Source organism: Bombus huntii, chromosome 11 (assembly GCF_024542735.1).
Source record: "Bombus huntii isolate Logan2020A chromosome 11, iyBomHunt1.1, whole genome shotgun sequence".
Lineage (NCBI taxonomy): Eukaryota > Metazoa > Arthropoda > Insecta > Hymenoptera > Apidae > Bombus > Bombus huntii.
In genome coordinates this window covers 1,356,782-1,384,781 of record NC_066248.1, presented here as the reverse complement: position 1 = coordinate 1,384,781, position 28,000 = coordinate 1,356,782, and the positions used below count along the sequence as shown (strand labels likewise).

Sequence of the window (28,000 nt, the reverse complement as noted above, 5' to 3'; positions counted from 1 at the left end):
ATTGGAACGTGTTGGTATTTTTACAAATTTTATCGCAACGATGAACGATTTGCGAATAAATTTCAATATTTATATTAATTTAGAAATATTACTTGCAAATCGTTAGAAAAGTTCTCGGATAGTAAACACGATTTAAATACAACTTTCTACCGTTTATTTTCCTTGCAAATTTACGAAAGTGATCAAAGTTGAAGATTTATAGCGTTCAAGTGCCTAACAAAGTATATATCAAAATTATGAAACAAACACATTTGCTCATGCTGAAAATCTTGCAACACGTCACGCTATATCATATTTTATTTCAACATCGACTACTCGATTGTTAATTAGGATTTACTTAGATAAAACTGAAATACCGTTGGAAGTACCTATATACGTGATTCATTTTGCTTCTGAAACGAATTTTCTACGTTTCTTATTGTTAGCTTGTTTGCGTAGTTTCTTCTTCTTGGAATCTTGCGCAGGAGATATCGATGTATCGAAACTAGAACGTCTGTCACCTTCCTCTTTTTCCTTTATCGTCTCCTTCTCTTGCTGATGCCTCGTACATGTGCCTCCACTTTGCAAAAGAAGAAAAACATTATTGAATAAAACGATAGGAATTTGAAAGTTTATCAAACAATATACGCAAACTCTAACTCGCGTTTACTTGGACTAGCTACGCTTATGCGTTACGCTGGTTAATTGGAAATCTCTTCGTTTCAAGGTCTCTTCGCTCTTTACTTGCAAGAATTATAATATTTACATATGTAGACGTATGTATAACTTGCGGGGGTTCAATTTACGAACTATCGTTATGAATCGTCATAATTCTGCCATATTCTATTTACCATAATATACCATAATATAATATGCAGAAAATTATAAGAAATGTACACGTAAATTGCACAGAAAGCGATATGTACGGTACATAAACACAGCTTTCTATATAATAACTTTCACACTTTTTATATTTTACAATTAACTTTCCAATTATATTTTCACTTACATCTGTCATCCGTTTATAACGTATTAACTTATTTAATTAACCCGCTTCTCATCAAATCCGAGTCTCTTCAAAGTTAAAATCATAATTCACTTTCATCCTTTGATATATCTGTGTATCTACATCGAATCATCCAATAAAGTAATATATAAGTACCAGCAATCTGGTTGTACTTTCTGTTTCTTCAATTTGATTGCCTCTTTTGTGAATAACTAACACGAAGTTGTAATCAAGGTTTCTCGTATCAAAAGATTTCCTCGTGATTGGGTCGAAGGAACAGATTAAACACCTAGCTCGGGGCGAAAGAATATTTTCTCTTCGACGAGAGTTATCTCGCTTACTTCGTTAATTGCTAATATACAATCCGTGAAACTGGATTGGTCGAATTGCGATCCATTAATTTCGCATTAATTCGGTCATTCATATTGAAAACATCGCGCAAGTATCTGCCTCGAGCTTTTTAATACGTTAAATATTAAGTCGGATTCCCCCCGGAACTCGTTTCATTTGATCCGTGCACCTTAAATCACGTACTTGTTTTGTTCTCGAATTAAAGTTCGACTTCATAGCACGACTACTGTTTCTTTAGTTTCTAACGTTTAATAAACATCTGCAGGATTTTTGCCAGGCTTTGATAATTTCTATTTATATTTCTATAATGTATTATGAATATTAATCTTATTATTAGATACACAGGAAGCCTCGGTTTTATACCACTTCACCGGTTTATTCTGTGAGCGGAAACAAGCAAAAAACGTTATATAATCATAAGACCGCAAATGCTCTATAAAAGGGCTATAACAAAAATATGAAACCTGAAGGCAATAGACGAATATTATCGTGAAAGATGGATCGGTCAGGGAAGACACATTGTTTGGCCCGCGAGATCGCCAGATCTTACACTGTTGGATTTTTATCTATGGGGAACGATAAAGGCGACAGTGTCTCGCACAAGAATTGATTCGAGACAAGAACCGATATAAAGGATTCATGGTGCATTCGGTGATCTGAAGCAAAATAACCATGAAACTCGGAGAGTGACAAAATCAATCTGCCAAAGATATGAAACGTGTATTCGAAACGAGGGATGGCATTTTGAAACGTAAAGACCTAACTCGAATTGATTAGTTTTCCTATCGCGTAACTTTTTTATAAAGCCTTTGCAAACCTACGTTTATATAATTTCTTTTTCCTCTTTCTGCTCGTAACACAAAGTTAGGGTGAAGTTCGATCGTTTAAAGCTGTGACATCCTGTATGTTTAATTCAATGTTTTTACTATATATTTACTTTATGCATATAAAGAAACGCGTGGGAAACATAAATAGAGATTTGCCTTTTCCTACGGATCTGGGTTTTTAGATTTTACCATTCTAAATTTTTACAACAAGTACTTTATTCTGGATATTTTATACATTTCTGCATAGACTCGTCCCTGTATGCAGCGTGAAAAGAGAAGCTCGTAGGAGCCAAGAGATTCGAGAAATATAGCAAGGAGATAGATGTATGGATAAAGAGTAGACGAGGGAGGCAAGAAGACAGAGAGAAAGAGAGTATCGGGGGTTCCTCGTAAATTCTCGCGAATAGCTTCAAGTAAAATATAGAGGTGGCTACGTTCCGCATATGTCATTCCTGCTCTTTCTCGCTCGCTTTGCGAATACTCGCGGACGATCACGTACAGACGGATAGGTGTGCAGATGTGTTTTAATCCAGTGCTTCTCAAATTGTTTTACGACTGAAATCGCCATTGTTGTTCCGTGCGATAGTCAACGATCATTATACTATACCACTACATAAAAGACAAAGAAACGCAGTAAAAAAATAGACGTGGAAGGAATAAAAAAACGTGTAAATATTTTACGTGCCGATGCAATGCAAAAATACAGATATAAACTTGCGAATTTTTGAAATTTTCATCGTTATTTAGAAACTGAAGAAAGTACCGAGAGAACAGTTTCTACAGTTTGAAAAATTTTGATATTCTTGCGTCGAGAATTTCGTAAATTAATATTTGGAAAATTTGATTTTTTAATACCGAGTATTTAATACCGAGTGTTACCGAGTAACGCTCAGCGATGGGATTTCATCACCACGCAATATATCGAGGTATTAATCGAAGCAATTAATAACAAGTTTACTTGCGTCTTCTCGCAATTAGAAACCACAGAACACACAAAATCCCGAACAATAAATTTCACGCGATCTTACGAAGCTTAATTGCAGGCATTCGTCTTCCTATTCTCTCTCAAGATTCACGAAACTTCATCCAAAGATAATACGCGTTTCTATCGATACCACGACAGAGATGATCTCGATTTGAGGCTGTTTGAGAAACGCTGTTCTAACTTACGTAAACGACGATGCCGTTTGGAGCAACGCGCATAGGTCTGTGGAGAAGGAAAGAAAGAGAAAGGGCGAAAGAGCGAAGAGCAAATCGTGGGGACATTTCACACGCGAGAGAACACATGCTCGAGCCAGAAACTACGAAGTACATTGGAAAGGACAGAACAAGATGTGTGCCCGATGAAAGTACATTTTCCGCTTGTGTACCAGCGCCGGCGATACGTAGGATTCGCCAAATGCGCACCGTTCTTTCCTATTTTACTTTTCAAGACGGCTCGACGTCGTCGAGTTTGATATTTTCATTCCAGCATTTGTTCTGTTAACAATTATACATTACGATTATCGTACACGTATATATATTTATTTTCCAAAACAGAATAAGTCTTACTATGTCATCGCGTTATTTGATTAATTCTATTAGACCATTTTTCGTTTATTGAAAAATCGTTTCTTGAACGATAAACATAAGTTCGATACTTCATACGTACGCAGATCTACATATGCATCATAAATATTGTACTTAATATAATTGACGATATCGATCAAATCTACCTATTCTACTTACTCGCACCAACACATCCTCCATTATGCGAAACCTCAAATGTTATTCTTCAGACGAAAATGCTCTTTTTCGCGTATACGTATGTGTCTACTGTATATACGAACTACGTATACAGGTACAATGTTTCCACACTATCACCTATGCAATTTCAATGAGATCGGAGACGTTCGTTGCAATTGGAGGTTCCAAGAATAAAATGCTAACAACGTAGACGTAGAAAACCAATGGAGATTCCTGAACGTCAAATTATCGTACAGCGAATTTCTTATATCGAAGTAGACCGCGGATATTTATGCGATTTTACATTTTTATGAACACAACTGCAAACATTTGTTTCGCCTACTAAATATTGTAATTGGACATTTTATATACCACTATTGCGCGTATTTTGTACACCTCTGTTCCTTTCGGTTTCCCATTAATCCCTCTCCCTAAAACTCTGAAACATTTGATACTGTGTGAAATGATATACAAAGGCTAATTAAAAAACGCTTCGTTGGAAACTGAGTGTACGTACACGTGTACTTGCGTACAAATGCTTTCCGTAGCTGTATGAACAACTCTGTTCTTCAAGTGGAAAGTATGATATTTTTAACGCGTTGGCGGTCACGCTGACCATCGATAGTCAACGTCTTTTATTAAAATTCTTGGCGCGATCGAAACATCCACTGAAAAATATTCAACAATGTGGACGACTTGGATAATATCGGCGGACGACACGAGGACAAAATATCGTGAATATATTTCAATCTATCGTAACTTGTGGAAATATTAAATATAAAATTCCAGTCAAACTGACAGTCTAACTAAAATGACTGAAATGACAGTCAAACGCGTTGATACCAGTAGCTTTATAATCAGTGGGGTGTCAAGTCCGATCGTCAGTTAGAAAACGATCAGTTGAATGGACAGGGAGGAGAAGCGGCGTTTGAAACTCGGAGATGATCCAGTATCGGAGGTAGCGGAAAGAGAAACGGCGCCATGGCAAAATAAAACTTGAAAATAGAAACTGGCCGGGGCTGCAATATCAGTTTCCGCGAAACCAAATAATTTTTCCCTTCGGTTTGAGGAAAATAACGGGAAATATCGTTCTTTGAAGGCGAGGCCGATCCTCTGACGCGACGCGGCGATCCTGCGGTGCCGATACGCGCGGGGAGTGAAAACGGCGATAGAGAGAGAGAGAGAGAGAGAGAGAGAGAGAAAGAGAGAGAGAGAGAGAAAGAGCAACCATAGTAAGCTCGAAAAGCTCGAACAGCTCGAAAAGCTCGAAAAGCCCGAAAGAGAGTGTCACGTTTCCATGGAAACCTGGTGGGGCAACTCCGCCTCTGGACTTGCCGGTTCGATATCCTCTCGTCTGCTCCCTTGCTCCAACGTCAACGTGCTCCACATTTTTCCGAGCCGGCCTCGCCAAGCATTTTCCCTGTTAGTTCACCGAAGAAAAAAAGAGAAGTCATCGATGGCGGAGTGGCGATCTGAAAAACCTCTTTTTTCCAACGAGACGCTCCGATACTTTCGAGTCGTTCGAGGATCCTCGCCACCTAGCACTTTCGTGCTCATAACCCAATTTCCCATTCCGCGCTACTTTCAATCGCATTAGCTAGGGAATCAAGTAAAAGGACGTAACCGATTCGTTCAACGTGGGTGTTTGAAGGTATATATCGGAAGGGCTGATCGGTGATCCAGAGATCGTTAATCGCGAATGGTATAACGGAGCAAGAATTTCTCGCCGTTTCTCTTGTTTGGGATTTTTAATAAAGAAGAATTTCGTTTATTTGCATCGGAACGATCGAGATGACATTTTTCGACGTTGGAATGCGCGAGGACACGCGAGAAGCGCATCTTTTCCAAAAACGAGGTACAGAGATATTTTTTACTAAATTTCCAAAAGCTTCATACGTGATAACAAGTTTTGACGTTTAATTTCCTATTAATGCTTTGCTTTATCAACGATTCTCCCATATTAAGGATATTCTTCCTCCTACCACTTTCCCTCGGAGACGTTCAACCTTTCATACGTATAATTTCTAATACACGAAACGTATCTGTCTAATTAGAACCTAATTTCAAATCTTTCTTTTCAAACAAACGGTCCCAAATGAGAAAGGTACTTCAAGCATCGTCCAGGTAAAGGTGGAAGTTAATTTAAAATAGGGTCGACTGCGGATTAGCGCGAAGATACGTATAAAAGTAGGTGCTCTGTTAAGATTCGTGGCCGCGAAATTTCGCGGAAATAAGTTTGAAGTGGCGCGCGCAAAACGTGGTAAAAGCTAACGTTGCCGATATCTCGGCTGGACGTGACTGCGACGTCCGCCCGAGGTCGAGGAACGTAGGTTTAATTTCGTTGAGTGCATCCAACGGGTGATCCGACGGGTCGACGCTACCCTCTGGATATGTGTCTATTCAGGAACATGTGCATGTAAGTCGCTATGCGCGCGCGCATCAGCGCCAACGCTAGCGATGGGCATTCAATGCACCCTCCGCTTGCTTTTCAAGCAAATCCACCGACTTAACGTTCTCGGTGTCGTTTCGACATTGTCTACACGTAACGCGTAAAACGAGTTTACGACGATTACGATACACACGAACACACGCTCGACTTTTTACATGGTTGAGTCGCCTGTTGGGTATAGCGGCGTTTTTCTTTTTGGCTAAATTCGTTGGTTCGATGTCAACGACGAATCTTATCTCGAATCCGTGGACTTCTCATCCGACTAGAGAGAACGAGACAAGAAAAATCTTAACCAACGACCACGTGAAACGATTTATCGCTTCTTACAACAGAATCGAGCGCTTGCTTCCATCGCTAGTGGCGATGGTAGTGTGCATAGCGTACGATACTTGACCGAATAACGCATAGACAGAAGGTCCGTGATTCACCCAGGTACGATAAAAATATGTCTCGCTCTCGAGTCACGACTAGAATCAAGCTCTGGCGAAGTTGCGGCTTAAACCACCCCGTACATGCCATACAACACCCGAAGGAGGATAGGTTGGACTTGAATCAGACCAACCCGTGGCCGCCATTATTGACCATCGGTCTTGATTAGCACGCTACTGTTCCGTCTTGCTTCTTTCGAATCTTCTGACATTCGTGAAATGTCGCGAAGCTTTCCTTTCCACGTTTTCGTTGCTCCTTTTCGTCTGCCATTTGTTTCTTTCGCTTTCCAGCGATAGACGTTTGGAGATTTTCTGCTCGACAGAGCGGAAGGACATCTTTTGTTCATGAAAGAACCGAACTCGTCACTTATTCAAGACCATTATCGTAGTTTACTTCATTGATGAAAATTCCTCCTCGTAAATGAGAAATAAGAAGGTTCCGTGCGAGAAGCTACGCTTCTTGAATATCATTCATGAAACTACTGCATCTTGGAAGGGGATAAAAATAACGAATAGACATTTTCATATTTGCGATGAAACCTGATTCGATTTTTCGATTTATTTTAGCTTATGAACGGAAAATTCCATTTTTGCCATTGGGTTAAGATATCCATAGACCTGGATGATCCGTCTATCGATATGGTAAAGACGAATACTCGCGAATGTAGGAACAGTGTGAAATTGAATGTATTTTGAAAACTCGTCGAAATTTTGCATGACAGCGTTCCTTCAAATTGGATTATACTCTTATTTAAAGGAGATACTATTTCTAAATTAAATTACGTGTTTTTAGAAATCGGAACTTCTGCCCGGATCGTTCTACTTCCATAAATCCACGCTATCGTGGGTATTAGTCCCATCTTAATTCGGATACTGCAGGCGTTTAAAATATTTTGTATCGTATCGAGTTTGATCGAGTTTGAGAACGCTTGAAAACGAAACTAAGATGCGAGTATGAAATTTTTGTATTCGTACGAAAATAGTACAAAATGATACGAAATTCGATACAATTGGACTTAATCGATCGATACGTAAATGCTATAATAAATATTGTACGATATTCGTATACTTTTGGTATCCTCCGTACGTTATGTTACAAGCGTGGTTGGCAAAGGCAAATCTTTCTAAAAAACGATGCAAACTTTTTTTTAAGGGAACACGCGTCCTTCCGAAACGGAAACTTGGCGAGCATGTAAACACGCGGATCGAAAAGCAAGACTACAGCGTTTTCACGTTCGATTTTCCATTCGATTCGACCGCATCTACCGCAAATCATTCGAAAATCTTGTACTAGGACGCGGCAGTGTCCCCCGCGCGGTTTCTCGCACGAGGGAGACAGGTTGCGGCGCAAGCGTGCCAACATCGATACCCCACCAGAATTTCCCCCTTTTAGGTAGCAGCTAGTGCGAGACGGTTCGGTGGCGGCCGTCGATGGTAGGGTGGAAACCTCTCCTCCGACAGGGCGATGCACGCACAGTTTTAGAGAACGTTCAGAACCACCTCCACCTTTCTATGCGTCCCTCCAAGTTCCCTCCAGGTCCCTCCAGCTCTCTGATCCTCGAGGTTGAAGCCAAGAACCCCGCGAAACCGGCTCCATAGTGCCGCGGTACCCGCTAATCAAATCGCACATTCCGAGATCTCGCGGCAGTGTAGATTTTTCGGTCGATCAGGCCTAACTCAAAGACGATCGTTAACATTCGCGAAGAAATTCACTACCACTGGTTGTCGTTTAGTTTTCAATCGCACGCGCAGATGTGGATGAGATTTGTAAAGCATCGGTGATCGCTCATCGAATCGGTCGACGATCAATCATAGTGGACACAGTGAGGAAAGAAAAGACGAAAGCGACGAATTAAATGCAGGACGTTGCCAAAACATCGACGTGGAAGGTTGCACGGTATCGTAAGCCGCGTTCTTCATTTACCTCCGAAAGTGAACCGATCGGTGCACCTTTTACGGTCAGTGTCTCCGCAGGAGATCATAAAAGGACAACGGAGAGATTAATTCGAGCAGGACGGGCCCATCGACGTGGAAGATCGGTGGCCGAACGGAATTCGCAGGATTCCCAAGAAAAGTCGTACGAAACTCGGAGACCCGGGAAAGAAAGTCATTGGCAGTGGACAGAGCGGGGGATAATCATCGTTGGGTGAATGGAGCGGACGTTTGCGGACCGATGACGAACTCGAGACGAGTTTGGTGCAGCCGATACCGGGGAAAAAACAAAAACAGAGCGTGGCAGGACGAAAATCGCGATTCAACGGCCGTGGAATTCGCCGTTTCTTACCGGTCGCCGCGGCGCGACTCGTATTCGGCTTGGAATCGCCGCACGAAAAGAAGACCCGCGACGAGCAGCGCCGGCCGAATCGTCCCAAAGTATCGCTGCTACGTGATTCATTGGGTTTTTCTCTCTATTGGCATTCGGCATTTACATCGGTCCCGGCCACGATTTCCATCGACACGCGTGTAAAAACCTCACGACCGCCCGCCGCTGATCAAAGACGAACAGCCGAGATAGACGCGCGCGCGCCGCGTCCAACAGATTAGAGGATAGAACTACTAACAAAGCCTTTCCTATCGATGATCTTCTTCGTCCTATCTTCCTACCGGTCGTCGTTGTTGTAATCTTCTTCGTCCATCGTCATTGTCGTCGTCGTCATCGTCGTTGTCGTCATCGCCGTCAAGCTTTCGCCAACCGGTACGGAAGGAAAGGACAAGGAGACTCGTTCATTTCGATTGCACCTTGCCGAAACTCGTATTAGGACTGGAACGCGAGGAATAAGAAAGGCCTCCATCGCCTTTACAGGTGGAGTCGTATTAACGTTTTACTGGTTGAACGTTCGATGTATTCGATGAAACATATCGATTACGAAGAAACGTAGAATCGAAGCGTATAAGAGACGTATTTAAAAGAAATCGGGAAAACCTTGGGGTTTTCTGGTCCAAATTATTCGGCATACCGTTTATCGCTTGCATATCGATGTTTTGGCGCTACACGTCTCGTGTCAATTATAATGCAATCGCGGAAGTTTTTCGATGTACTTTGTAACATAACCGACTATGAAATTATCGAGCGTGATTCATGAAAGGCCTATTGGATAGAGAATCACGGAGCAGTCAGAGATAATCGCGATGTCACTGGCGGAGAGCGACGAGCTGCTGATATCGTTTTAAAAGAAAATCTATAACGCGAAAAAAAAAAAACGAGACAAGAATTAGTCTAATCGCGGACGCGATTTTACAAAGAAAAAGTGTCACGATCGGAGTAGCATAGCCAAGGTTATGGTCGAGATAAACCGAGACCAGTGAACAGCCTGATAAGACGTGGACCGTCGCTCTGGGTTTCAGATTGCGAGAGGGACGCAACGAGTACGCGGCTGGTTTCAAGTCCGCTCGGACCTCGTCTCGAGGTGCTCCCTCTTCCCGTCCTTTCGATTCTCCATTTCGATCTCGATTCACGCGATCCAACCGAACCGCAGGGAAGCGCAAAAATTCTGTCGGAGAATTTCAGTGATGCCGATCATTCGCCGCGGTGTCGTGCTTCGCCACTTTGAAGTGACAGTTTTCCACGAAACGATTTAACTATCGCGTCTCGACAACGACCGCAGTTCCATCACTCTGGTATCGTCGTTTCTTTTAATCATCCAGTGCCGACAAGTCAATTCCAATAATATAATCATCTGCTCGTCGCTACGAAGAGTATTGGAAACGTAATAATCGTTACATTCGCGTATCCTCGCAAAAGGATAATTCGCTATTGTTAAACAAATACAAACGCTATTTTAGCTGGCGTTCATTGATCATCGAGAACGCAGCGCAAATACGCGAGACACGCGCGCACCTCGTGACTATCCCGTTTTATTAATGACAAATCAAGGTTTTTCTTGCCGCAAGAAGCGCGGTCGAAGCTATTTACAAACAAACCGTTGCGCATCAGCCTCCTGGTAACTGCGCTCGTAAACATCTACCAACGGTTGGCGCTCCGATGATCTACGAAACCGCGTAGACGTTGCTTATGCACGTGATACGCGATAGTTGAGTGGACGAGCGAAGCTCGAGCGTTCTCCCCTAAACAGGCAAAGTCATCGGAAGGTGACAGAAATAAAGAGCCTCTCGACGATCGATCGCCATCGGCGTCCGCTGCGCGACAACGCCAACGAGATTACAACGGAACTTTGGACGATCGAACGATCAAACGATAAAAACATTGAAAACCGATCGTTCGCTTGGAACGGTTATTAAAACCGATCAGTCGGCTTCTCGAGTAATATCCGGAAGCGACGAACGGCTTCGACGAGCGACCAAAGTGAGTGTTGATTTCGCGCGAACCATCGATCCACGCGCAACGCCGCCAGTGTCTTCGATCCAGTGCAACTGTCTGTAGGTCCAGTGAACGGACGATCGCCATATAGAATTTCGTCTCGTGTAACAGTTTGATTAGTGCAAACGTTAATCTGGAGGACTCGATCTTCGAGATAAAGACTCTCGTGATAGTGAATCTCGCGAATGAAAACAGTCTACGAACTCGTACGATATACGACGAAAAAATTTCATGACGAAATTACCGCGCCCTTCTGAAGACTCCGTCACCGTGTGATCCGAGCTCGCGTAATCGAACCGTCGATCTTCCCGAAGAAACCACGGTACTCGTAAAGAATCGCAAGTAACGCTTTTAACGAAGGAGTTTCACGTCCAACGAAATCGAACGATCGCTCTACGACGATAACGCGACGGTGTTATACATAGAAATCTGGTGTCGATCGATGCCGAAGGGAAAAGATTTAGCACGAAGTTGAGCCGATTTCTTTAGAACGTAGAACATCCGGCGTCGATCAGTGTTCCCGTGACAGCCACTTCCTGGTTTATACTGGAGCTGTACTTGCCGTACGCACCACTGCCGGGGGGTGGCGGAATCCTCCCGGCGGTGAGCAGCGGACCTGGTTCTGGAGGGTGTCGTCCGGTATTGTTGGGTGGCGTCGATCTGTCCATGTCGGCGGCGGTGCAACCGGTCGCCACGCTGCCGACGCTACCAAGTAGCGGTCCGCCGCCGCACAATCCGCTCCATCATACACCCGGGGCATTGGCGTTGCCGCCGTTGGGCTCGGCGCCGGTGATGATGCCGCGGCCACCGACGACCACCATGCCGTCCTTGGGCCCCTCGTTACCACCCTCGCACCAGGACGCTGCCGATTTGGCCGAGGCTGCGCCCAACCAGGACGTCCTGTTGGCTCTCCTCGCCAGGAACAAGAACTTGGAAGGTAAGGATTCTTTAAATTTGCTATGTTTTTGCGCGACGCTCGTCAGACCCATAGTCTCGAACATCGAGGCGAATTTGTTGGGTCGAGAAATATTTTATTTATGGAGGGAACACGGGGTCGGATCAAGCTGGTCACGTGGTCTTCGGATGTTTCAGAGACGCTTCAGACGGATGTTTCTTTTGTTCGTTCGAGAGTTTAGACAATCAATTTTTGCGCAAGGCGCACCGACTAAAGTCGCGGATTCTGTTGCTTATGGAGGTGCGTTACGGTTTACGTATTTGGTAGAAATGTTGCGCGAGAAATAGAGAAATCGCGATGTTCGTTGATATTAATTGTTGTTGTACTTACGTTAAGAAAGAACGCATAGAGTATTTTGTTGAGCAGTTGGAAGTGCGAGCATTCGAAGTGGATGTAGAATCAAGCTACTTACTAAAATACTTTTTGATTATCGTTTTAGATACTCTGGTTTGTTTATCGATATTACGATCGGCCGCCAATACACAAAATGGAATATCAATCGATACTTTGTTAGAATATTAGAACTTTGACATACGGATTCTTCGATTCTCATACCGCGATAAGAATTATAAACGTAAAACTACCGTGTAAGAAATAAACGTTTACGTTTGCGATCTACGTTTGTTTTATGTTCGAAACGAAGGGCTCAAGTTTGTAATATTTATCACAAACAAGTTGTAACTGCTAATGTTAATCGCATTTATACGAAAATATTTTCCTAATCGCAATAGGTATCGTTACACGCAAATCAAATCCGGCTATCGATCTTAATCTTTCCGGAATTTCTTTTCGTTTTATTTCGGTTTTCCTGGTAATTGGTAATTGGTAATTCGTGGACTTCATATTTCGCACGTTGCTTGTATCTGTCACGAACGGTTTTATCATTTCTTAAGAGTTGGTCGAAATTTTCGTGTTAGGTAACGATTATCGTTGTCGGTAGGTTGCGTAGTAATGCGTAGAACTTGTCTTGAACGCTGGCCACAATTTGAAGAAGGAATATGTGATGCAATTGGTTGCAGACATTAACATTGTTGACACGAAGATTATATTATCTATATAAAAAAATATATCTGAATCCATGAAATATTGTAACAGAGCGTAACGCGTTAAAATTTCCAACAAATTCAAATTCGAAGGAAATCAAATTCAATTTTATCGGCGGCCAATTTAATTTTTGCAAAAGTCGGAAAAGTTAGGCGATCGTTGAAAAAATAAGTCGCAATTACCTTCGTAGTTTTATGGAAACGTTCGTAGATAAGAAGTCTAGCGACGATAGTTCAGTCGCTATCGCAAGTTCTTATAATATCGGGTCAGGTTAAAATTTTTGTGCCACATTACGCGAACAGTAGCGAGTTCTCGATAAGAATGGTCGATCCGGATGATCGATAAGATTAATGTTCAGCTCAAGAGTGAATGATTATTACATTTGGGCCACCTTTCTATCGATCTGGAAATATCTCGTTTTTATTAATAGGAGACACCGACGCCGAAACATTTAATCTACGTTGGAAAACTGATATTTTGCGAAAGCATCGATAGTTTCGATTCGATTAAAAAACATACTTAATACAATTTAAAAAGAGATATAAAATAATGGGAACATATGTGATTCGAAAAATAGTTTATTGCGTAGCCGTACTGTCTGTGAAGAAAGATATATTTTGTATATGTACGTTTTATCGTTACAACGAAGATTATGACGAATTAAAAAGCGGCTTACGATTTACTATTAATCTATTTAATTAAACGATCGCGGCTACAAATTCACTATTTCTGAGTTGTTGACAACAGCAACGGTAGTATCTACTTACGCCATTTGACTATATCTATAATTATATCGATGAATTGAAATATTTAAAATATTATTTATCGACGTAGGTGTTAGATAGAAGTTAGATAGAAAAATTCACGATTTGTACATATTGTTTTTTATAATTCTTTTTATTCGAATTCGCGTTAATTTATTTTTATCGATATTATTAGTTGAATACAAAGAGTTTACGAAATATTCCAATAGAGAAATGCCCATAAATGAAGATTAAATTTAAACTCAAAATCTGCGATCAATGGTACGATTTATCATCGACATACTTTTTCTGTACACGACGTATTTTCTACTTGCTACCCCGTAATTCTTAAAAACTTTACGTTATTGCTGTACCGTGTACGTGGATATACGAAAGAAATTAATTATGTGGTAGGAAAAATGACGAAAAGCGCGATTAAAATATATATATACATTTTTCCTTTTCTATTCAATAAAAATTTATTTTCAGAAAGTAACAACGTGATCCATCTGTTGGAACGTGCGATTTTACAGAATGTTGCTAATTCACGATGGAATATTTTCCGTCATGTTATCGGTATGTTCTACGTGTAATCTCTACAATTTGGACATCCAGGCAGGGCAAGGTTTACAGTTTACTGTACAGTTTGCTTATGTACCTTGAGAAACATATTCTAAATTTCATTTAAAATTTCAATTGAAATACTAAAACTTATTTACTTACGAGTTTCTATATTTTGATGGAAAGCAACGAACATTTTTCGACCAATTTTAATTATCGAAATGTAAAATGAAATAAAACGTATGTATCAAAGTAATACAAAAATAGTTATATAAATCGGTATAATTGCCAAGAACGGTCTCGCGAAGCTGTAACTTTTAACTAAATTAAAATAAGATAGGTATATCAAAAAGATGAAAAATACTTTCTCTTTAAAGTCTGACGGTAATTTCTGACAAGTAGATTTATCTATATTTCTTAAAATTGTAAAGACGAGCACAGACATTAATGTTTTATGTCTGGTTTGTTTTTTCATGCCTGTCTTCGGGGAAGATAAACGATCCTCTGCATTAATGTATCGAAATGGCGGTAGCCTTTCGCGTTTAACAAATTACTCTGCGCAAAGGATTCGCGTACTTTGCCATACTCTTTTACATTTTGTCATCTTTCGTTAGAAAACTAGGAAATGCAAAATATGAAATCGTTAATAATATGGTTTCCCCCTATAGGAATCAGGATCGTTTGGTTCTCTTAAACAACTTGGCGATTTTAATGAATTTACTTTTAATTTGCACGTATCGAATAAGTTTTTAGTTGGTTCTTTAGGCTCGTAGTTATTTTTTACAGTTCCTCTCGCGCATCTTTTACGCTTGTTCCGCAAAGCAAGGCGTCGCGTGTATTATTTATGCAGTCGATTCCGGTGAGTGAAACAGGCCGAAAAGGTCGAAAATTCTTGAATTATGAATGCACCTGTTCGAAGATTCCTTCGTTTCATCGCTACGTTTACGAATAACAATTTTCTATTCTTAATCACGCTCAATTTGTAATTTACGTATTTAAGCGTATTAAGCTGCGTAAAAATGCATTTTCGGCTATCTTCGCGCAATTAGTCTTCGTTCGTTCCTTTAACTTGCTTATACGAGGCAGACTCGTTGGATTTAAAAACAAAATATTTTTAACGCGATTTAAATTCTCGGAAGTAATAATTTTAACGCTTCGATAGAATCCATCTAGTTATTTCTGCATCGTACTTACGAATGATACTCGATGACTCGTCTAACATCCTTAGTTTTTTTTTTTTTTTTATTTATTTAATATTTCACATTCACAATTTGTCCAATTTGGACATTTGGTAGAATTTTTTTAGCTGTTTAGTTATCATGTGGGTGGCTACCCCCAATGGGGTACCATCTTCGTGTTTGTTAGAATATATCCTTTATGGACATCCTTAGATGACATTTAATCATTCGCTTATTTTACTTTTATACGCATTTAGAGTTTAGAATTTAACACGGTGGTTATATTTGATACAATTAAGGTATTCATAGAGGAGTATCTCGCCAACTAGTTACCAGTCGAGATCTGTAATTCTAAATTCTTCGTAGGAAGTAAATTTAAATCGGAATTTACCTTCTATCAGTAAGATTAAACGAATTGGACTTAATATTGGTAGCGGTAAACCAAATTAAGATATACGTAACTTGTAGTAATATTAGAAGTTGCGAAATTCCTTCGAACGTAACCTTAGTTAGATATATCGATTTTCTCACTTTGCAAATTTTCCGACATTCCATAAAATCAAATTTACCACTTGTATCGCGTTTTATCTCTGTTCCAATTCGAACGTTAAGCGTCAAACGAGAAATATAAAACGCGTACAAATCTAACAACAAACGAGTAAATTATCATTTTTCGGCAGACATTGGCCAAACAGAAGTTTGAAACGGTCGACTTGCTCGAATGCTTCTTGATAACAAAAGGTAGGTGTTGGAATAGTTGGCAGGTCCGTGTAAAGGTTTTGTTAAAAGAGCGCGGTGAGGGTGGTGGATATTTTAATAAGGTAAGTGCTGCAAGGCCGGTTGCTATGCCATTGGGGCGGTTTAATCATGTAATGTGTTCGGAGGCTCGGCCACCCCACAATCAATACGGTATTGCTTCAGCACGATAGCGAATGTGCTTAAATCTAAACCTAAATCTAAACTGAGGCCCAAACAACAGGACCTAAACTACACGCCAGTTATTCTTCTCCACGTTACAGCCATCGATTAAATCTCTCCACCTAGCTAACTCGTTCCTTACTATATTCTCTTCCACCCGTTATACCGATCTTACGACACCGATGAGCGTGACACCGCGAATAATTCTCTGTATCGTCGAGAATTTTTAATCACGCGTATCGATCAGATTCTTTATGCGTACAAGAAAACGAGAAAGACAAGAAAATGAACACTGTCGCGTACTTTCCGTTAGTACCCAATATTTCCAACCGGTATTTTCTTATTTTGCATTTTGCTATTTTTCCATCGAACGAACTAAAAAAAAAATCCTTACCAGCTTGCACATAGAATTTTTTAAACGTCAAACTTCCTTTCTTTTTTCTAACCAAAATGAGAGCTGATATAAAAATTGGGGAATCGCAGCGGGAATAAAAATGAAATATTTTTCGAGCCAATCGTTTGCAGACTCGAATAACCCGATATTTCGCCCATAATATTAACACGATCAAGTCGTTTAACACGTTTATCCCGACGTACCAAAGGAACAAAATTTATCCATTCTTGTGACGAAATTACGATACCTAGAAAAATCCTGAAAGAGCTGCGGAAATCGGTAATCTTCGCTATAATACTGGAAACAAGCAAACATCTTGATAATAAAACACGCGAAGGGACACACGCGGGAGAAAACAGGCGAAACGGAGTGAAACAAAATTTTGACTAAGAAGACGAGGACAGGAGAGAGTGGCGCTTTGACAAGGAGTAGAAAGCTCCAATGAGGTTGTCAAGCATCCCTCGGGTAACTGGTAACCATAGGAAACGGTGGCTCATGGCGAATAGCAGTCGGATGGAGACGAGGGTGGAAAGAAAATGGCGGCTGGTTAGAGGGCGCGTAGTATTCACGTGCAGGGGTGGAAGAGTCGGCAGGAAAATGAGGACGAAGGTTCGTATCTTTGTTGCCGAAGGACGATGTATCGGCGGCTTTGCCGCGTTCAAAGAGAGCCCGTACCTTAAGATTCCTGTCGAGCTGACGCTCGTGTGCTCGCGTTCAGACGTCTTTTTCGTTTAGAGGTAGCCAAAGCCGATGATTGGAAGACTCGATCGTATTACGGGTATAGAGGAAGCTTTCCCGCTAAAGGGCTGCTGAATCCGCGCGCCGTTTTATGGGATTCGTCCAGGTTTTCCTTTTGCTTGGTCTCTTTTTTTTTTTTTCTTCGTTGATCGTTTCATTCGGATCTTCTCATTTTTCGTTTGCCCATCGTGATGAGAGCAGTCGTGCATGAATTAACGTTCGCGGTTCCGTTGGACAAAGCATGCGAATTACAGATCGGTTCTCTTATTCGTATTTTGTTAAAGAACCTCTATTTCTCCGTTTCCTGAAGTTTGCAACTAACGTTCTATGCGAAGTTCGCGATACACTTGGCAATAAGACAGGTGCAGGAAATTAAAAGGAAACGAATATAGGAAATTTCGATGACGCGAAAATTAACGCGAGATTTCGATCTTACGACACTTACGAAACTTATACTTCACGTTGAAATGCTGTAAAGCAGCGATCCAACGTGAAAACCCAACGCTGTTGTACTTGGCGCAAATCCCTTCAAGTTCGAGTTAATCGAAACTTCAAACATCCATCTATGTACGACATTGAAACAAGACGTGATAAAAATTGCAAATTCCTGGAAATACGTACGCAACATCGAGTAACAAAATTATAAATCTTTATATGAAGATAACAAAATCACGAAAGCGCAAAGAAATTTTACTTGAGAGCAAAGAATTGACACGCGATAACCGTACTACGGGAAGGAAACGTTCGTGGTAGTTTCAGTACGCATCGATTAGGAGCGACAAGGCAAACAGTAAATTTTCTGACGTAATAAAAAGTTGTTCGGTCCTTTTTCTTTTCGTATAAAAGGAACAGGAGCGTTTTCCCACCTACGTTTCTCTGCCAGCGAAATGCTGGCGGGCCGGCGAGAAGGGAATTGCTTTCCAAGTCGAAAGTTTTCTGCGGTGGCGGTGGTTTTTCCTATTTTTTTATGGTATCGCCGCATCTCCTCTACCCAGCCACGGCCAGAAGCCCGTGGAAAACGAACCTCCGACGACGGCTGCTCCGGCACGGCGTTTCCTTCGTTCTATTCGTTTTCTCACCACGAGTTCGCCCCCCGAGTGACCACTCCATGTGATACATTGGCGCGGTAACGTCGTTAAAACAGCGGTTATCGACTCGCTATAGCTAGTTTCTGTCTTTATGAAGAAAAATTATTGGCTGCTGCACACCCGCTTATCGATGGCTGATCCAATGTGTCATTCTTACGAGCCTCGTTTCGTCGTTTTGGGATTACGTTTCGAGAATTACGATTTTCCACTTTTTCGAAATAACGATTAGATAAAACAACTAACGTATATGGAATTAAACGATCGGAGAACGTCGGATAGAACATTTGTTTGTCACATCGTATTTAACGTGAGTTGAAAAACTCTTTTAAACTCCGCTTGGAAAATGTTGTTTTCAGGTAAATTTGATGCCCGCTATTTTTTTTTTTTTTTTTTCTTTTTTTGGCAACGTTAACCCACCAAGGGCCAAACGACAATCTGCTTTAATATTACAAACATCTATTTCGATTCTTCTTTTGATTTCATCAAAAAACGAAATTTGATAACGCGTATCGATGGAAAAACTATCGCAAATGAAACGTTGCGTCGATCCTTGACAGGTTAACGATTTAAGGAAATTTCTGTTTCTACCGGAGAGTTATACATTTGGTTATTAATTTATTTTCTTACTAATTTTATTATTAACTTTCGCTTCCAATGAATTTCATAAATGAACATTATAAAGGTAGATATTAATTTTCAACTATACGTATCTTTGTTAATATATATCCGGTTACATATCCAGTAAACGACGAATCGGTTGATTCATATAGAAACCTGAATACGTATTAGGTATGTGTTAAAAAATTAATTTTTTCATATCGTAATTAATCGAACTTTAAAATCGAAGGAAATACTTTTCCTATTTTTATATTTCTAAGTTTCTATTCATCGTTTAAAGAACTTCCATCGTTCCAAATATTACATAAATTCGTTAAATATTTGTTCAATCGATTTGATAAAGGTCTTACATATCGTCCGCAGATTTAAGATAAGCCTAAAAGCAAAAATGTAATAGATTATCTATTTTAGAATTCTTATATCGCGAAATTCACTATTATTCAGACGTAGGTGTGCTCGCCAATAAGCATGGCGTATTATCGTACTTTTCTACTATATTTCAAAATACGTAATTGATCTGTAACTGTAACAAGATCACATATATCTTCTATCTTATTGAATTTATAAGATACAAGCGCGCATGGAATCTGTATGCATTCGTAAGATCGTGATAAGTAGTAGACGAATAATAAATTTTAGAATTCACAAAATTTCAATCTATAAATCGAAATAAATACCTGTAGATTTTGACGCAACTAAAATTAAAAATAACGCAATAGAAAAATTAACGCGATGTTGATTCTTAACGGGTTAGAGATCCGGAAGATCAAGATTTATAGATCTGTAACAATAAGACACGTGACTCGTAGATACAACTTGGAAAATATACGCAAATTCGTAGATCCGCCCTAAAGTCTAGGTCTGTTTGTCCGAATCTAATTGTCAATTCAGCGTATAAATTGCAAAGGTTGGCGCGGATCGCGAATAAAACTGGATGCCGGTGTTACGGCCTCGTAACTCGCTGGCGAATAGAAGGGCAGCGTAAAAAGTTGGTAAAGTCGAGAGGCGGCTGGTTTTCCACCGCCAGAGATCCTGTCGCGAAAATTAATGCGACGATAAAACAGCGCGAGGACACGGAGAAAGGCAAATGGCGTGTAAAGTAGCGTCTGGGAAAGGATCCGCTCCTATGTCCTTCAGGCACGCGTCAAACACCCAGGCATCGAGTTACCGCGTCTCACCCTGTAGCTATTACGTCGCTGGTAACTTTTTTCCTTTTGTGACCGATCGAAGTCCACCCATTTCCAGTTTGACGTTTCAAATTCAAGGTTTGATCGATAGTTCTTTTTTCTCCTCCCTTGAATCGCTTTTTTCCCGTTCTTCTTGTTTTAGTTTTGGTTTTCCATCTTTTTTTTTTTTTTTATTTTCATTCTTGGAGATACTCGTGGGATCGCGACTGAAAATCTGTTCGACCAGATGATGCTATTTAGTAATACGTGAACGGATGTTAAATGTCAAGACTGTTGTTATTATGATAGACTTTAAAACACCAGCTCGATCTTTGATTATTTGTGTAAACAAGTTTACTCGATCTAGGTACGCAAAAATCATAGTAGACACATGCACGTTCCAACTTATAAAACTTGTTTAACTGATAACGCTCCGCGACGAGAGCCGACCTCCTTTTCAGAGGCAGACATCCACGCGAGTTGGCACATTTACTAACATCGAGATAACGCTGTTATACTATAGTCTATAGTAAGTATACACATGTCATTGATTCGGCCGACTGACTGAAGAGTAGGTACTCCTGTGCGATAAGATTAAGAAACGTCTCCGTCGTTTGCTATAAATGCCGAACTTTGGCGAATTTATGTTGATGAAAAATGTTGTTACGTTACTATTAACTATACGACGATATAAGCGAACGTTGACAGGAATTTGCTATCGTACGGAATTAAATCGATAGAGATGTTTGCACGCTTCTCTACACGTTCTCCAACTACGAGCTAACTATACCGAATGCTCCTATATACATAGGTATTTGGTTATATAATAAAGGCGTCGTCGAATTAACCGATCTTCCATTATAAAATTATCCGATAAAACGAACGTGTACAGAAAAATATGAATCCGTGAATCGTTAACATCAGGATTTTATTTATCGTGGTGATACGAGCCATTATGCATCTAGATAAAATTAAGATGTAGATAACGAGGATAGATTTCAAACAATCTAAATGGATTAAAATTACCATTAGGTGGATAATATTTTTGCAATTATATAATAATACACCTCGGTATTGATTTTCTAGCTATTTCACTTACAAATAGAAAATAAAACGTTATTAATTACGCAAGCATACGTAGAAAATACTTTTAGGCTATTAAATATACAAATACATATTTATTACTATTATTATTATTGTTGTTGTTGTTGTTGTTGTTGTTGTTGTATTTTAATAGCCTTTAACATTCAGTGGAACTGTCTTCCACGTTTATCGTTGTCTAACACGACCATTCAGGCTGCGTATTAATCTTTTATTAACGTCTATTTACAGTAAATATCTTGTAACTTCTATATGCACTTTCCTATCAGTTTCTTTAGCTAATATAGTCGCGATATTAGCATCTCGCTACATCTTTTTATGAAATTCCGGAATTTCAGAATTTTAGTACGCAGTGCCACTTTTGTACAGCGTATTTATAAAAGTATTCTAAATACGTGAATAGTACGAACGTTTATTTTCCATACCAAACTCGTATGTGAATTCATAGAAATCGGTCCAATTTTTGTTCTACCTGCACTCTACCTGAAGCACCTTAACTCGTTTAGAAATAATCGGAGCAGAATATTCGCTTTCTATCGTTCGCAAAGTCAAATGATACCACCGGTATACGGCATACACAACGAGAAACACCTTCTCATCGAACCAGCAACTAACCAGTTGAGCAAACTGCGGAAATTTTCACTCAGAAGAGCATCAGAATGGCGAACGAAGCTTTCGAAGGGATTCGATCACGAGTCCGAGCAAACATCAAGCCGCAAGAGCAATAGGCAACAGCAAAATACCGTGTAATCCGAAACGTTACGCCGAAAACTCGAGGGCTCGAGGGGGTTGGTGTTTCGTGTGGTTCGCGTTTCGTTATACGTGGGAACGCATGACTCGGGGTTATTTTTCTCGTAGGCAGTGCTCGTGGCTCCTTTCGGGCTTTGCGGTTCGGTTTTTCGACGGCGAACGCCGAGCCCGTTTTTCCGGCGCCACGTGACTCCACGATGAAGTTTCGGCCAGCGTAATCACGTGCGCCCCTTCTCTGCCACGCGTTTCCCCATTGTTGCGCGAGTTTACGCGATCGCAGATTAAGTAGCTCTTGATGGGAACTAAACACCGTTTAAACCGCGCACCTCCGATACTTAGCTCTACTTTAGGCTGCGTAAATTTGTTAATAGCGCAGCGATTAAAAAATGTGGGTTAAACAATTATTGAACAGACAGGCATACGGTGCAAGAGTACGGGATACTGGCGATGCTTCGAGATTAGAAATTTGATCGAGTTTTTAGTCGATTTTTTGCGACAACGTGATACACGAGTGTTCGTCTGACGCTGGAAATTCGGCGAAACGTAGAAGAAGATTAAAAATCTCCAAATTTCATACGATCTTGTATAAACAATAGCTACGTAACAAAGATACGTCATCCCTGAGTTTGACGATCGGATTTTCTAACTTAACGTAGTGTAACTATAGCTACCTATTAAAATCTACAAACATTTCGAGTGTAAAATTCAATTATTTATATCTTGAGAGATAAACCACAAGGAATATTTTTATACGTTGTATTTACATCGTATTTACAGCCCTAACATTTTAACAAATACCAGGTACAATCTGGTTATCCTAATTTAGTAGGTTTCGACTTTTAAATCTCCTCTTTTTTTTTTTAATAAAAGTTAGGTATATTTATTATAGCGTAGCATCACGTTAGCGTACCAAAGAAGAATTTTGCATACTTTGTTTCTAAATTCTACGACGATTCTAATTTGCGATACGTGGCGAAGTGAACGGGTTGCGATTAAAAGGGAAGAGACACAGATTAAGCTTTATATCTCGTGTGTCTACGTATGTACGCGGGTAAACGAGAATAAAAAAAGTCAAACATCGATCGTTTTTTTATTTATTTATATTAAACATACAGGAAAATCACATAGCAGCGTCGCTTATAAATAATTTTACTGTAAATCCACGAACAATCAAATGAAAGGTGGATGATAAATCAGAATATTGCACAGGTAAGTCCGAGCTGAACGAACGTAGTACTTGTTTGCAGGTAAATTATTTATGATCGTACCGCGAGAAAAATGTTGTCGAGTTGAAACACGCCTGACACAATGTCCCATAAAAACGTTATGGTGCTTGCCAGGCGAGTATTATTTCAACGTTTTTGCGAAATTTTACAGAATAAAACCACGAAACGAGACTATAAAGAAAACGTGTTCGTCAGATTGTCAACTGTTAACAATCTGGAAGAAATACTTTAACAGACCTTTTTATTCGTTTCCCAACTTACATGATTTTTTTTCAACATCGAATAAATCTTTCCTTTCTTATTATTTTATTCCTTTCTGTACTTTTTATTTTATAAAGAGTACGTTATTTCTAAGTTCGGTCTATGATTTTCTTTAATAAACTTAATTAGTTTATTTTTCTCCTTTTGTTTTAGAACGGAAGATCAAAACACCAAGCTGTTTTCCGATCAAGGAAGAACGTGAGTCTTTTTTAATTTGATATTTCTTTTGACTTCTGTTTATTTCTGCCCTCCCCCCCCTCCCTCAAATACGTTTCTTCAGTTTTTTATTACGTATTGTTTTTCTTCTTCGTTTATATATAATTTTGTACGTTATTCCGCGTTATATAGGTAATGTAGTTTACAAAAACGATTTAATCATCAGCAATCTGTATTCCAAGCTATACAGGTTATCTTTTATATATTATATATCATAAGTTATTATACATTATGAGAAACAGACAAAATATTACATTCCATGTAACATACGTCTTATAGTCTACACGCTTATTTTTCAGGAAACATTCGTACTATGTACCTAGATATTCGCATACAAATTCTTCATTTTCTAACGAGTTTCAATAAGGAACGAAAAAAAATAGATTTATTTTAGATAAGAAAAGAAACTCTTTTTACCCGCATATATAAACCATGTCTAAAGCTGGCACTAACTTCAAATTACTTACTAAAGTACTTAATATTGGAAATAATCCTAAAATATACAGATACAACGCAACTCAAGACGAACCAAACGTAACTGAAACATACTGTTCAACGATTCGCTCGAATCCGAATTTTTCGTACAAATAATCTTGTTCTTCGTCTAAAATTACGCGGACATTTTCAGCACACGTTCTATCACGACTACCCACTCCGTGACAACCTAATTTCAAACGCTCGATGATTCGATTTCGCGTATCTCTGACACTTGGAACTTGGCCACTCGCCGTAAATAATAATCGTACTAAATTCCAATTTCCACGTCATCTACGAGCAATTTCAACTAAATTTTGACAAAACGCAAAATCGTTTGGCATCGATATCGAAAGCGGAAGAAGATCCCTCTCAAGCTTCGACCCTTAGCTTTTTCAAGTGGCTATCAAAGTTCGTTCGTACAGAGGGGTACAAGGTACAAGCACGAAACATTAAGTACTAGAAGGCCATCGACTCTATCCCATATGTCGTCAAAGATATAGTGTTAAGCACGGCAGTTGGTCGCACTCGTTGCTACAATGGAATTGTTACGTGCGATTAGGAGCTACATTTCGAGTTGTTTATCATTTGAACCGGGGCCATCGTGCCAAGTTTCAAAGTCGAGTGACACAGTAGTTCTCGTGAAAAATGCGGGTGCCTCTAGTGCAACGTCTACTTACAACCCTTCGTATATCTTCAGGATCATCAATGACGATTTATTCGACGTTTTCGGGCATTATGACGGTGAATTTTTGAAAGTAAGATCTTTATCTGCGAGCTTAACCGATGCACGAAATAAATACGTATTCTATTCGCGCGTGTTTTCTATTCAGTTGGCTTCGTCGATGTGGTTTCATTACCCGAACGTCAAGTCGAACAACAAAGTCGCGGAATAAAAACGCGTAAGTCGCAACAACAAGGAGAAGGGTAACGAGGCGTACGAGAGAGGAGGTGATGATCTTACGTCGCGAAAAGAAGACGCGTGTTACACACGCGTGCACAGTGCACGTTCATTGACGCACATGGTGGCAGAAACGACAGGGCACCAGTTGTTCCGGCACGCTCCTGGCACGTGCAGCTCACGTGGCGGTTCGGATGAGTGGATTGTTCATTCCAACGTTTTGTAAGCCACTTTTGTACCGAGACGAAAGAACATCGGTCTCGTTGCCAATACGCTTACCAACACGATAATAGAAAATAATTAATGAAACAAGCAACGCACTGTGCTCACCTGCAGATATGGAATTTTAGTGATTCACGAGGAATTATACTTGCGTTATACAGGGTGGCTGGGAACTGGTGGTACAAGCGGAAAGGGAGTGATTCTACGCGAAAAAAGAAGTCGAAAATATAGAATAACAATTTGTCGTTCGAGGCTTTGTTTTCGAGAAAATCGACTTTGAATTCTCGCTCGGTACGCGTGCACTTTATCGCGTCTCGTTATAACGGATCTCACTGTAGATCGTTGTCTCGATGGAAAAATTAAAAAAAAAAATTGTTATTCTATATTTTCGACTTCTTTTTTCGCGTAGAATCACCCCCTTTCCGCTTGTATCAACAGTTACCAACCACCCTGTATATTTGCGCCTACACGTTTCAGATTGGTACGAATTTGGCGAATAGAATCTTTGAATCTAATTTATCGTTGTATATCTGATTATTTATCGTCTAACTCGTGGAAAGAGGAAACTACGAGACAGAAACTTTACGTGCAACGAAACTTCGATGAACGACGATCTACAAAATTTACGATCTACGAATTAGATGGATAGCTCGTATTTTACCGCCATTCGTACGAGATATAGAGCGGTTAACTCTCGACTGGCATTGATAGTTGGTGGGTGAACAGGGGAAAAGTTTTTAGTACAATATTTTTTTCGCTTCTTCGTTGTGTAAGGATTATGGCACGGGCAATGTGGCGTGGCGACGTTTACGCGTTGAATCGATAATGCTCACCAGTGTCCACAACTCCATTAAGATAATTGTGCCGCCGCTTTATTTCTCCTTCCATTTGTTCATCTATCCGTCTGACAATCTGTCCCGTGTGCACGAAGAGACGAGAACCACGAAATAGAAAGAAGACGAACCAACGAGCCAGTCTTACAAGAGCGAGTTCGCGGACTTGAAACTTGGAGAACCGAAAGGCTAGTTTGTATTACGCTACCGTCTGACCAGAATGGTTTCGTTATACCGTCCCGACAATACGAGAATCTACAACTTGGGCTTGCTTCTTGTTTTCTCAGACGCCCCCTTCACGTTCGAGTATCGTCTAGAAATAATTTGAAAGCAGAGTTTTTTATACGGTTTCGTAATTCATAGCTCGTTTCAAGTTTGAGGAAGGAATGGCTGTTTAATTTAGTTCTTGCTTGCTTTTCGCAATCGTGCAATCTCAAAGAAATACGCAGGTGAAACGCTTTTATAAGTTTTCAACGATCAAACATTTTTCATTTAACAAATATCCCGATATTTCTTTACCGAGATAACGAACGAATCTAACGAAATTGAAATTATTATTTTACTATAGAAAGATTACAAATAAACGGTGTAATGGTAATTTTAATATCTATCTTTGCTCCTTGTAATAAGAACTCGTTACGAAGAATACGTATTAGGTTGAGTAATAAAAAAGTTATTACGATAAATAATATCTCTTCGGACGATTAGAAGATAAAACGAAAAGAAGAACACGACGGAAAGAATATAAGCGTCGTTTTTGTTACGACATAATCTCGTGAGAAAGCTTTTAAAGGAACCATTGAATATCTTGTATTTTACACAGGATTGAAACAACTATTTTTCATAAAAGGTAAGAGGAAGAGAATCGCATCGTGGCAAACGATTAGAGCGCGAACAAAGAGCCTTTTCGATTCCATCGAAAAGTCAGTTTGAAAACACGGTGGAAATGGCTCGCAATGGATGGTTAACAATCGCAGTTGTCAAACATAGAAATTAAAGAGCATTGTAGCAGAGGCAAGGTAAAAACTGGCGCACAAAGCGCCTTAGCTGCTAAACAACGTTTCGAACAAACGTCCTGGCTGTCTTCGTGGAGTGGTCGGCTTAAGAGCATTGAACGGGTCACGTGTCGACCCGTGTCCACCGGATGTCATGGTTTTGTTGCATTTAACGCCTCTTCTGCGGACCATTCACTCCGCGGTAAAGCCATGGGCGTTTCCTTTTTCCGCCCAAATGATCGACTGACTGGTTCAAGCCTGTACCATATGAAACGAGCGTGCTTGTCTCGGCTAAGACGACGACTGAATTCTCACACAAATTAGGATTTCGTATGTTGTCGAGCGAAACAACTTTTTACCAAAGACGTACGACGATTGCGATGAATGGGAAATGGAAATATTAAAAGGAAATTTTACTTTGAAGAAGTCGATTGTAATCAGGCAAAGATCGGTTTAGATAAGGATATCGTTAGTGAAATGTTAGTGAACGACTAACGAATCATAAATTGCCAGTAGCGATAGGTACTTTCATAGG

The 28,000-nt window shown here is 40.1% G+C and overlaps 1 protein-coding gene across 1 annotated transcript in view; it reads left to right on the top strand.

Annotated features, from left to right (window-relative positions):
• The first annotated feature begins 8,196 nt into the window (after positions 1–8,196).
• LOC126871059 (LIM/homeobox protein Lhx3-like) overlaps positions 8,197–28,000 on the top strand; it is a 62,084-nt gene continuing 42,280 nt past the window's right edge. The window contains exons 1-2 of the mRNA XM_050629425.1: positions 8,197–12,020; positions 23,978–24,022. Coding sequence (XP_050485382.1) covers positions 11,750–12,020; positions 23,978–24,022 — 316 coding nt within the window. The 5' untranslated portion in view covers positions 8,197–11,749. The remainder of the gene's footprint in view (positions 12,021–23,977; positions 24,023–28,000) is intronic.